This window comes from Ictalurus punctatus, chromosome 3 (genome assembly GCF_001660625.3).
Source record: "Ictalurus punctatus breed USDA103 chromosome 3, Coco_2.0, whole genome shotgun sequence".
Classification (NCBI taxonomy): Eukaryota; Metazoa; Chordata; class Actinopteri; order Siluriformes; family Ictaluridae; genus Ictalurus; species Ictalurus punctatus.
Genome location: NC_030418.2, coordinates 14,479,515 through 14,492,202, shown reverse-complemented (window position 1 = coordinate 14,492,202; position 12,688 = coordinate 14,479,515). Strand labels below are relative to the sequence as shown.

The following is a 12,688-nucleotide window of genomic DNA, read 5'->3' as shown; positions in this document are numbered from 1 at the left end:
CTAACTTGCACACATCAGCATAAGTATTAAAATAAAATGAGAAGTGCTTTAAAATCAGCATTACATGTTTATTCACATAAATTAAACCTGGGAATGTGTTAGATTGAGATGGTTTATCTTTGCTGAGGAAACAAGAGAAAACTTAGCTCCTAGTAGCAAATAACTTTTTGATTGTAGGAGTTATTCATGTAAAACTAAATATACTTGGATACAGTTCATTATTGATATCAACTAAAGCAAATAGATTTTAAAAATTGTTTGTTATATTTTATTTATTTTTTTAAAAGAAATTTTTAAATGTTTAGAATGTTTTTTGCATAACTCCTACAATCAAAAAGTTATTATTTTTCTTTTTTTCTTTTTTCTTTCTTTTTCTTTCTTCTTCTTCTTCTTCTTCTTTTTTTTTTTTTTTTTTTTTAACAAAAACAACCCTTTTCAAAATCGAGTTGTGTCTGATAGGAACAATTGAATATATTATAGTGTGAATCATAAAATTTGTTGAATTTCATTTCTATTTGTTTGCAGGTAAAATATGTAGCAATAAAAACCACTTCCTTTTTTTCTTACAGCATTTTGCTGTAGTTGCTAAGATTAACCCAGGGTTTTATGTGGCATAATAATGTTTATATAATAATAATTGTTTATATGTGTAATCACTCATTTTAAAAAATGTATATCATTATATGTATATCATGTTGTCCTTTGTGTGTATTTATTGTTTGAGAAATAGAAGAGAGAATCTCAGTGAATGTCCGGAGGAAGTCTAAAATGCGGTCGTCTGTGAGTGACGTCACTTCCAAATACAAACACGCCCCATAGTATATTCCTACCCCAACAGTGATTGACAGGTTTCTGTGTAAGGCATGGGAAATGCAGATGCAAATGTACTTTGCGTTTCCGTTTGAAATTTGGCAGACACTGAAAATGCAGACGGTAATACACTATTTGCATTTTCATTTGAATTATGTCACAATTTATGCATCCACAAATAGGAAATGCAATTGCGTGTACAATTTGCAACTGCTTTTGAATATTGTCCGCAAAATACTTCCATATAAGATGTTGGTTAAGATGTTATGCTCTTAAGTAAGGGTCAAGCTGTTAATAGTTATTAAAAGCTGTTAAACTGCCACTCACGCATTATTATTATTATTATTATTATTATTATTATTATTATTATTATTATTATTATTATTATTATTGATACAATCAGCGGGACTATATCTGTAATTACACTGACTTGCCACTAGAGGGCGCACGAAACGATTTCTCAATGGCAGGAAATTACGATTACGGAAGTGTGTGTCATGTGATATATACATTACGCGACGCAGTGAGCGTCAAAAAAAGGGCTAAATAAAGGTAATGGCAGTTGTATTGACTTTCGTTCTTCACGTATTATTTGCAGGCATGCAGCCTAATGTGGTCGTGTAACTACGTACGTAATGTAAACATAAAAGCGCTGCAAAGATAACTAACTTCGCTACAGATCCTGTTGTCTGAGCTGGTGTGACTTACATGTCGAGTGTTCAGGATGTTTATCTGTTTCTTATTTTAAAGTTAACGTAAATAAGCGTTTTGTTACAGGAAGAGGCGCACGCACTTGCCAGTTTTCACCATGGCAGATGTAAGTATTATCGGTTATTTACATGAAGCAGTGCTCTGATCTCTAGTGAACTGTAGATGTGTATAACGGATGTGATGTAATGTTTGCAGGATTTGAAGAGGTACCTGTACAAACAGCTGCCAACGTAAGTTGTGTTTTTTGTGTTAGTGTTAGCTTTTCATTGTTTAAAGATTTAACTCAGCAATATAATTCACCAGTGTTAAAAACAGTAAAAACGGAGTGTTTATACTATTATGGGATTATACTACTACTTAATAATAATAATAAATAATAATAATAATAAATAATAATAATAATAATAATAATAAATTATCTATTTTCTCTTGTCAGGGTTGAAGGCCTCCATGCAATAGTAGTAACAGACAGAGATGGAGTTCCTATAATCAAAGGTAATCAAAATAGTCTTAGTTAAACACTATATGGCTAAAAGTATGTGACACCTGATGATCACACCAATATGTGCTTTTTGAACATCCCATTCCAGATGTATCCCTCCCTTGCTGTTATAATAACCTCTATTTGTCTGGGAAGATTTTGCACTAGATTTGGCTATAGACAGTGGCTATAGGGATTTGTGTTCATTCACAAACAGGAGCATTAGTGAAGTTCATCCCAAAGGTATTCAGTGGGGATGAGGTCAGGGCTCTGTGCAGGACACTCGTGTACACTTCTTCTCCAACCTTGGCACATCATGGGAGTTTCTCAAATGGAAAGCTGAGTCCTAGTAAGGTTGCGTATCTCGGCTGCTACGTCATCAAGCCCCGTCGAAGGCCGTCTCAGTCTGAAGGATCCTTAGAAATTCATGAAAAAATGGTGGGACACTAGTCGACACTGAGCTCCCCTCGAGTTTGTTATGAAATGTAAGCCCAAAAATGTTTTCGGAGATGGAAGCATTGGAGTTTTGTTTTGTCGTAAATTAAATGCTGCGCATGTTACAGACGGTTGTCATACTACTCGCATTTAATGTATTGCATTCTATAAAGTCAGTTATAAAGATTTTTTAAAAGTTTTTTTTCCTAAATTATTTTTAAATAGTATAACAATTCTACAATTATAAAAAATCAATAGTACTTATAAAAAATATTAGGGCATTACTGTTATGACTGGGGAGGCGGAAATCTTCATGACGTAGCCATGCATACTTACTAGGCCGTCTCATTATAGCTTTCAATACTGAGGAGGCGGCTAGCATTGAAGGCTCAGAAGGACTGTTTTAGGGAGGACTCAACTTTACTTGTGCTTGAGAAACACCCCATGTCTAAATGGGCCTTGTTTTGTGCACAGGTGCATTGTTACGCTGGAACACATTTTGGCCCCTTCGTTGAAGTGAAGAGAAATTGCAAAGACATCCTATACAGTCTTTGTGGCAACAGTTTGGTGAATGTCCACATATGGGTGTGATGGTCAGGTGTCCACATACCTTTGGCCATATTGTGTATAATTAACCACTGTGGTTACAGTATCTCAAATGTTACTTGGTTTAGTTTCCCATTGCTCTTAAGTGGTCACTGATGTGGTTGTGCTCTGTAGTTGCCAATGACAATGCTCCAGAGTATGCTCTGCGACCAGGCTTTCTCTCAACATTTGCGCTGGCCACAGATCAAGGCAGCAAGCTGGGTCTGTCCAAAAATAAGAGCATCATTTGCTACTACAACACATATCAGGTATTGTGCCTCACAGTCTCTACTCAGCTGAAATTATTTGTATGACTTGCTAAATGTTTTCACTGTCATTTTGTTGTTGTTTTCAGATTGTGCAATTTAACCGATTGCCCTTAGTGATCAGCTTCATTGCAAGTAGCAGTGCCAACACAGGTAAGTGTGCCATGGATGTGAATAACTGACAGTTAAGGAGCTGGCAGATAAATATTTTATTTGGAAACACTTTACAACTTTAGCTTAAACAATACATGGTGACTCAAAGCCTGAAAATACATTGGTTTACTAGAGATATTGTTATTAAAAAAAAAAAAAAATCCTAACACACTCAGATCCTTGCCACAGTTAAATACTATTAAATACATTCCACTTGGTGTATTTTTAATGCACACTGATATTTGCATCACATGGGTAGTGAATCAGTTTCTTATGTTATTTTTAGGTTTGATCATCAGTTTGGAGAAGGAGCTTGTTCCACTGATAGAGGAACTGAGACAGGTGGTTGAGGTTGCCTAGAAGACAGAGAGCTTTATAACCACTGCAGTGTATACCTGGACCAGATCAAGACACACATACATATATGCACCTTGGACATTATTATAATAATAGTATGATGTTGGCTGTGAACTTGGATTTCATGTTAGTTGCTCTTGATGCTGTATGTTTCTCTTTTGAATGTAACCCTGTCTGGTTGTATTTTTGATTTCTTCTAATTAATAAATTTGTTTATGACTTTGATGTACAAAATACATTTACCCCCCCCAATTTTCACAGTGTTAGCTCAAAGCATTATCTGAAACCAGCATGAGGACAAATGTTTTTTTTTTTTCTTCTCACAAAAGCATGCACACACAGATGCACAGCAGTCTTTACTCATTCTTTCATGTTTTACATAATTTTGCCATCACTCCAGTCAATGGTACAATGTTAAATGAACACATATTACTCCATCAGACGTGCTGAACACAAAAGCTGGTGGATAACACAATAATATCAGTATGGAGCAAGATCACGATTTATATAACAAAAAAACTCACTTAATTCTTCTGGTCTTATTGCACAATTCAAATATTAAATATGGTCTCATGAATCAAGTAGGAGGAAGTAATCTACTTCAGACTATTCTCTAGAATATTTTATAATGAGACCATGTAAAGTGTTTGACTTCCTCCTTGTGTTAAAGCAACTACAGAATTTAGCAACAAATGTAGGGACATCTTGAAGAACAGGTGCACCTGGTCCAGTGAAATGTAGCCCCATGTTCCTATACAAAGCAATTCTCTGAACTAATTACAATTCCTTTGTAATGCTTTTCCAGGCTTTTACCACAGCTTACGTCAGTTTTTTTTTCTTTTTCTTCTTCTTCTTCTTTTTTTTTCCTTCTTCTTTTTCTTTCTTTTTTTTTTTTTGCTGAATGGGGGTTTGCTTTTCTCCCACAGACATCTCTCTGGCCTTCATGTTGGTTTATCCTTTTTAACAACAAATGTAGTCTTCAAAGGTGAAACCCATGACTCAAACCAAGAATAGACATTCAGAGCTAATAAATATTTAAACCATCAATCAATCAGTCGCATGTCACAATATTTTTGATCACTTAAAAATGGTTGGGTCAAACAAAAGGTGCCATGTTCCAATTTGTTTAACACAACTAGATGCAAGTATGAGGAAATAAAGTCTGATATTCTGATCTATCATCTTATGTTCAACTTTTAATGTCAAACCCAAATGTATGGAAAAAAAACTAAAGAATTAGCCTTGCCATTCCAATATGTTCAGCGGGTCTATACATAACAAAAACTGAAACTTATAGTTGAAACACTGATCAATGTGCTGATTGTCAAACCTTTTTTCAAGAACTGCTAACCATAATTTAATGAGGTATCAGTCACCAGTGTAGCTGCCCTTATATTTCTTACTTAGTACAAAGTTAAATTCCTGTTTCCATCCAGGGTTTTAGTATTTTATGAATAACTTGCAATGCATTGCACTACAGTCACTTCATGGTTCCAGAGTGGAAAGCTTAATAAATTACACCATTAATGATGTCAGTTTGTAAATGCCATTAGGCCCATTCTCTTCCTTCATTTGATCACTGAAATGCAACATCTCCATATGTGGTCTGCATAACAGAAGGTCAGGACTTACTTAGCCATCCTTAGAGAGTCACATCTGAGACACAGACATTCTTCACACCACAGATTACAGTGGCCACAGGAGCAAATACAAACCCACAGCTGATACTGTACTCTTGACTAAGTTCATCCTATTATATCATTCTTAACTGCCCTCACAGCTCACACTCCTACTTGTTCCTTTTCTTCTTTTCCACATTCTGGTCATCATCTTCCTTTTCTTATCTGTGACTGGAAAAGAGATGGGTATAATGACTGTTAGGCAATGCAGGAAACAATGGAAAACAATTTTCTTAGTTTCACCAATAACTAATCATCCATCCATCTTCTATACCACTTATCCTACAGAGTCGCGGGGGAACCTGGAGCCTATCCCAGGGAGCATGGGGCACAAGGCGGGGTACACCCTGGATGGGGTGCCAATCCATCGCAAGGCACAATCACACACCCATTCATATACCACGGACACTTTGGACATGCCAATCAGCCTACCATGCATGTCTTTGGACTGCGGGAGGAAACCCCCAAAGCACGTGGAGAACATGCAAACTCTGCACACACAGGGCAGTGGCGGGAATCAAACCCCCAACCCTGGAGGTGAGGCGAACATGTTAACCACTAAGCCACTGCGCCCAAAACTAATAATTTTCTATTCTAAAACAATCACTGTAACTTAAGATGAAAGCCTAATACACAATTAATAGGGTTTTTTGCCATTTATATCTCTATTCTTACCAATTTCCAGCGTAGTATCTTTATCCATTCATCAGCCTCCACGCCTGATTTTGCACACAAATAGAACGTCCTCTCAGGGAACACTAGACTATAATAGAGAGTGGAAATAATTAGAAACTGTAAGAGAAGTATAAAAATAACCACAATGTTTACTGAGACATTTATGTATAGATTTGGGAACTGTAATGTATAATGTGAAGTGTGTTTTTAAGTAACTGTGGGTGGTGTGAAGAGAATGAGCTAAATGCTGCCATTTCTGCCTGTATGGAGGTGCTTCTAGTTGCACTTCCCCATTTTAGAGTTCAACAGAAAGGAAATGAACCCATAACATACGCCAATGCAGTGTAACGCATTGTAAGTGTTCCTACCAGAAGCAGTTAACCCTCTCCTGGCTGTAATCAAACTGAACGGCAGAGCATGCAGTCAGATCCAGGGTCCGAATAGGTTGTGGAAACTGACAGAGAGAAGTAAAGACGAAGAAAAAAAATTAGAATGGCTTTATTCATTTTACACTGCATACTGATTAAACTAACTGTAAGATTTTTTTTTTAGACTTACCATTTTGTCTTTGAAGTACTTTAGCTCGTTTCTGTTCAGTGTGAACCATCGTTGTTTCCAGTTCTAAAAGAAACACTAATAAGTACTCAAAGCATCTAGGAAATTCAGTTAATTTATTAGTATTAATGATTTAATACAGATATTAATAACAGAATATATATATATATATATATATATATATATATATATATATATATATATATATATATATATATATATATATATATATACATTCACTCTCCAGCCACTTTATTTGTAACACCTGTACACCTGCACATTTATGCAATGTGGCAGCAGTGCAATGGATAAAATCATACAGATTCAAGTCAAGAGCTTCAGTTAATGTTCACATCAGAATTAGGAAAAAATGTGATCATAGACTTTGACTGTGGCATCATTGTTGGTGCTAGATGGACTGGTTCGACCTGACAGGAACACTACAATAACTCAAATAATCACACTTTACAACAGTGGTGATCAGAAAAGTATCTCAGAATGCACCATGCACCATGAGGTGGGGGCTATAAGAGCAGAAGTCCATGTCAGGTTCCACCGCTGTCAGTGAACGACAGGAATCTGAGTTAACAGGGGCGGCTGTGTTTCATGTGGTAGAGCGGGTTGTCCACCAATTGTAGCGGTTCGATTCCCCATGACTCCACATCCCAAAGTGTCCTTGGGCAAGACACCGAACTCCAAGTTGCTCCTTGAATGGCAGCTCTGCTACCATTGGTGTGAGTGTGAATGGGTGAATGAAAAATGAGTGTAAAGGGCTTTGGAACCTAAGGTTAAAAAATCTCTATATAAGTGCAGACCATTTACCACAAGCTCACCAAAATTGGACAGGTGAAAAATGTCTGCAGATAAATCTTGATTTCTGCTGCAAAATGCACATGAATTTGGCATCAGCAGCATGAATCCTTCCTTGGGTCAACAACTCAGGTTGGTAATTAGTTGAATGCCTAATCTACCCCAGCTTATCTACCATTGGGATGTCATAGAAATGGAGACTCAGAGCATGAATATCCAGCTGAAAAATCTGCAGCAATTATGTGATGCAATCATGTCAACATTGACCACAATATCAAAGTCATTTTCCCAACACTTGGTGGAATCTATGGCACGAAGAATTAAGGCTGTTCAGAGAACAAAAGCAGGGTCCTACCCAGTATTAGTATGATAATATAGTGGCTGGTGAGTATATCATGTATAACTATTGTTGCTACTCAAAAATAAAGACTGTATACTGTACAAGAAGGTGGAATTTCACATTGACTCACCTTTATGATGCCTCCTTGTTTCACCAAGTAGCCCTCTTTTGTGCCAAGCTGCAGGAGGGTGTTCAATTAATAACAGATAGAAATAGTTTTTAAAAAAACAACAACACACTTTTGAATCACTTCCTGGTCTGAAAGAACGTGTTCTGTGATGTGTCGAGTTGCTTTTGATATTTACCTAATTAGCAGCTTCATAAAAAATAAGTTACTTAAAGGAACTAAACTGAACAACTTGAACATTAATAGATCATTTTTTTTATCTTCAGTGATGTCCAAGATTTATTTTGTAATGAAATTCTGAGTTAAACATCATTTATCGACATCTTTGTCTGTTTTCAATTATTTTTTAACAGTTTCCTACAGTACATTACCCACAATGCTATCTATGCTATTGATGTTCCAGTGGGATTTACCCCTTGCTTTATCTCTACCTAATGAGTGATGCAGCAGCACTTTAGTCCTTTAATCTGTCCAGCTTTCTGACCTCCATATCCATACTCTCTGCTCAAACACATAAGTTTCTAAAGCTTAGACTGTCATACTAATACGGCATTAGAGATGTCATGCTTATTATCTCATAGATCACTAACTAGCTGAGCTGAGTATCTGCCATAACTAAGCACAAATGTGTCCGATAACGGCATTACATTCTGGAACCCATTTGGAGCCCAACTTTTGTTCTCTCCACTACGTCTACACTGGACATCTTATTAATGGTTAGTGAGGAAAAAGAAGCCCTGAAACCTCTTATTAAACGACATTGTAACCGAATCAGTTATGTCCCCCTGTAACATCAGAGCAGCACACAACTACTAACTTCTCACAGGAATAATGACAATACAGCACCAAGCAACATATTAGCACCAAAATATCTAAGCGTACCACAAACACGCTGAACGTGGTTCAGGGTGGAGGTTTCTTTGGAATCAGACTGTCATGTTTGTGATGAACAAAACTGACCTTCGAGGTATTTTATATGAATGCTTAGTGAGATTCTCGTCATAAAAATCAGCCAAACATTATGAATGCGTTAACGCAAAATGTAAAGTGCTGCTAACGTACTGATGGAGCACTGGGGACCAAGTCACTTTCACTCCGTCCTGTCTGTATAGCCGTGTGCACACAGACAGACTCGTAAATGGATGGCTCCTCCACCCGTCGGGGGTACGGGAACCGCAGCACTATCAGGCTACCTATAAAACCATAATAATAGCACTGTAAAGCCGGATACGTTCATTTAACTCAAAGAATTTGAGGAAACTAATTACCTCAAAATTTTTAAGTTGATAAATCCATTTCTTTAAGCCAAATACACTTAAATATAACAAGTTTGAGTTAAATTTTTGTTATATTTAAGTGTAATTGGCTTAAAGAAATGGATTTATCAACTTAAAGATTTTAAGGTAATTAGTTTCCTCAATTTTTTTGAGTTAAATGAACTATCCAGTTTTACAGTAAGGGAACACATGGAGGTTAGACAATCAGACAGAAATAAAGGGATTTGTTTGTGTGTTTGTGTGTGTCTGTGTGACAAACCTGTCTCACTGCCCAGTAGCGGCTGATTGGCAAGGTGACTGGTGAAATCCTGAAGGCATGAAAACTCGTTGAATCCAAAAGAATACCTCCCGTTCTGCCGCTGGACATGGAAGTGTTTCACCGAGTCCTTTGCCCTGATTGAATCAAACCAAGACATTTAGTCTAATAAGGGCTATTTAATGTTACAGATACCTTCCTGATTTCTCCTAGCACAATGTGCAGCACAGTGAACAACATTCATGGCACAAAGGTAAGAGCTAAACTAACCTGGGAGGTGATGACCTTGGCTACAGACCTGGACTCCATAAAATCTGAATGTATTTAAATGTAATGTCAAACAAAGAGCACAATCCACATATACACTAAAGTTCTGCTAGTGAATAAATAGCACAATATAATCTATTCGGCATGATGGTCCAGGATTTGAGTATATAATACTGATTGTGCTTATATGGGCTTATTTTCTCTGAATTTGAATGATAAGCTTATTATTTGCATGCTACTACCATAACTTTAAAAAGGGGGAACTTATACAATTAAAAGGAAACAGAAAAAAAGTAGTCTAAATCAAAATCTAAACTTAGAGGAATGCAATGCACAAGAATGCTCTTTATGATTTCAAGCATTTACTTAGGGCAATTTCCAAATCTTTGAGTTACTACTCATGAACAAGGACACTAAACACACTGGCCCTGGCAAAGAAAAGCTGACAGACTGCATTCCCTATCAACTGGTTCATCAGTGCCCTTCAAAAAAGACCACATATCAAATACTGGCATGGAATGTGAGCAGGCAAGTAACAAAGTAACATGAGTAAATAAACGTGCATATGCAGATCCTGTGCTATTCGAACATGAGAAAGAAGAGAAGAGATGGTGGAACAACTAACCTGACAGACAGGGCAAAGCATTCGGGTCCCTTGTTGCTGTTTCTGAGCAGAAAACTCCCATCAACCCCATTCGACATGAGCAGAGCCTCAGCAGCATGCCGGGACAAGTCATAATGGTACCAACTAGAGGAGAGAGAGAGAGAGAGAGAGAGAGAGAGAGAGAGAGAGAGAGAGAGCTGAATTCAGAGTGCTGACTTTTGCTAATGACAAATGAAGGTCAATTGTTGATGGCTATAATTATAAAAATAAATCTATAGTAACATCATGTCTATTGTCAGAAATTATCCAGAACAGAATATCTTACTGTATCAGTGATTTTTGTTATCTAGACCGCTTGTAAATTTTATATTACTGTTCACTCAACACACACATGTACTGATGGATTGTTTTTGTTTTGTTTTCACATATATTCACTAACATATGAGCTTTATGTATAATACACTCATCCATTCAGTTTCAGGAACTGATTTAGCCTGGCCAGGGTAGGTGTAGATCTTGAGCATCCAAGAAATGAAAGTGGGAATACCCTGGATGGGATACCAGTCCATCACAGGGCACCATGCACACACACATTCACACACTCAGGAGTAGCCAAGAAGGAAAGCTAAGGTGGTGGAAATGAGTGAACCTGAAAGATGGGAGGAAATCAGAGAACCCAGAGGAAACCCACTGCAATATAAAAAGAACAATCAAAACCCAAGCTCAAATTGTATCGGGGGTCCTGGAGCTGTGAGGTCGCAATGTGCCATCACAGCGCTAGATGTTATACACATCTGCCTTAAACAACCAAATGATAAGTGAAGGAAACAGAACACATACTAAAACATATCAATCTTGAGACTTCTTTATTTACCAGATGCATATCAACTGTAACTTTTGAGACATGTCTAAGCAGGGAAATACCCCTGCCAGGAGAACTGGACCTCTAAACCAAACATACAAATAATGTAATGGCAAAGTGGCCTAATAAAGGCACAGCTTTCTCACATGATGTAAGTCAAATTCCTTATTAAAAACAAAAGAACAAAAATAGAAAAGTGCCTTTGTCTTGGAAATCCATCAAAATACATTTAACTTAAACACACTAGGTTTCAGAGACACATGTTTACCTCTCTGTGTTCATTAGAGCATATCTAAAATCAGAGACTCGTTTCCTCATACTGCAGCTCTTCAGCAGAGGCAGTTTCCATTTGACCTTTTAATACAAAAATAGCAGTATGAAACTCACAAACCTAACATGCAAATAACCAACATTTGCCAATCATACCTTGACTTTTGTTTTTATTCCCCCCACCCTACTCTGGACACAGAAGGTCAAATGGGTCCAACACTAATCAGCTACAGGAACTAAATAGTTACTCTGCTGGTCTTGATGTTGTTTGACAGTGAAATGAATACAAATGAATACAAAGACTAAATGGAAAGAGGAATAAAAACTTTTTAAACAGTAATATAGGGCTGAAGTGTCTAAAGGCCGAAGTTCATACAGTTCAAACCTTGACACACGGCGTAGATGAATGTCTCTGTATGACAGCCCGACGTTTAAAATGATGAACTGATTGTTTATTTATGAAATGCACAACTCACCCAACCGACTCCAACTCGTCCATCTCCTCTGGACCACTGAATGTGGAGCTGCATACACTCATTGCAGCTTCAGGTCACTGAGAACAGATTTACTGAGAATTAAACACTTCAGCAGAGCAGACTGATTTGCGAGGAATCTAAAAGAGGAAGCTGAACCTGTCACACTGACACGCCCACACAACATTAGACACATAGCAATGACCACGCCCACAATGCAGTAGACGTCTAAAAAGCCGGGGTTGTGCCAAACTGTCATACCTTCATGCTGGAAGCATTTTCTCAAGACCATTTACACTATAATAAACTTTACTTACATTTTTTTATACTTACAATTTTATACACCTTTCAAATTATACAAAAAAAAAAGGTGTTTGCAGTTTAACAGAAATAAAGGTAACCAAAAATAAAATAGTTAAATTGCCAAACAATAGAAATGCAAAATTGTTAAATGCTGAAGTGGAAAAAAATAAAGAAAAAAAAAAAGAAAAAAAAACAAACAATTCACACCTTCAGGGTTGGGGGCTCGATTCCTGCCTCTGGCCTGCGAGCCTGCATGTTCACCCCATGCTTCAAGGGTTTCCTCCGGATATACATTTCCTCCCACAGTACAAAGACATGCGTTTTAGGCTGATTGGCATCTCTAAATTGTCTGTAGTGTGAGTGTGAGTGTGTGTGTGTGTGTGTGTGTGTGT

At 37.2% G+C, this 12,688-nt stretch overlaps 2 protein-coding genes across 3 annotated transcripts; one reads left to right on the top strand and one right to left on the bottom strand.

Moving 5' to 3' along the window:
* Window positions 1-1,333: 1,333 nt before the first annotated feature.
* On the top strand, window positions 1,334-4,032 carry lamtor3 (late endosomal/lysosomal adaptor, MAPK and MTOR activator 3). Its single transcript, NM_001201300.1, is given in 7 exon segments — window positions 1,334-1,362; window positions 1,588-1,627; window positions 1,717-1,751; window positions 1,958-2,016; window positions 3,158-3,291; window positions 3,378-3,441; window positions 3,728-4,032. Coding segments are annotated over 6 exon segments (375 nt in total). The 5' UTR covers window positions 1,334-1,362; window positions 1,588-1,618; the 3' UTR covers window positions 3,802-4,032.
* dapp1 (dual adaptor of phosphotyrosine and 3-phosphoinositides) lies at window positions 3,483-12,380 on the bottom strand. Of its 2 annotated transcripts, XM_017464847.3 has the most exons (10): window positions 11,997-12,380; window positions 11,519-11,604; window positions 10,410-10,532; window positions 9,521-9,654; window positions 9,047-9,177; window positions 7,988-8,035; window positions 6,711-6,773; window positions 6,521-6,606; window positions 6,153-6,240; window positions 3,483-5,648 (listed from the first exon to the last, which is right to left on the bottom strand). In XM_017464847.3, exons 1-10 carry the CDS (start codon window positions 12,048-12,050, stop codon window positions 5,625-5,627), a joined length of 837 nt encoding a protein of 278 aa, XP_017320336.1. In that variant the 5' UTR covers window positions 12,051-12,380; the 3' UTR covers window positions 3,483-5,624. The 2 variants fall into 2 exon arrangements, with proteins under 2 accessions (XP_017320336.1, XP_017320337.1); XM_017464848.3 differs by lacking the exon at window positions 11,519-11,604 and having other exon boundaries at window positions 11,997-12,224.
* Between the last annotated feature and the right edge of the window lie 308 nt (window positions 12,381-12,688).

What these genes read in the sequence shown, in the direction of transcription:
- dapp1 (XM_017464847.3), bottom strand. Translation starts at nt 12,050, where the DNA reads ATGCAGCTCCACATTCAGTGGTCCAGAGGAGATGGACGAGTTGGAGTC. An exon ending in TGCTTTGCCCTGTCTGTCAG is followed by an intron (nt 9,655 to 10,409) that starts GTTAGTTGTTCC and finishes TGATTCAATCAG; the next exon opens with GGCAAAGGACTCGGTGAAAC. An exon ending in GAGAGGGTTAACTGCTTCTG is followed by an intron (nt 6,241 to 6,520) that starts GTAGGAACACTT and finishes TCTCTATTATAG; the next exon opens with TCTAGTGTTCCCTGAGAGGA.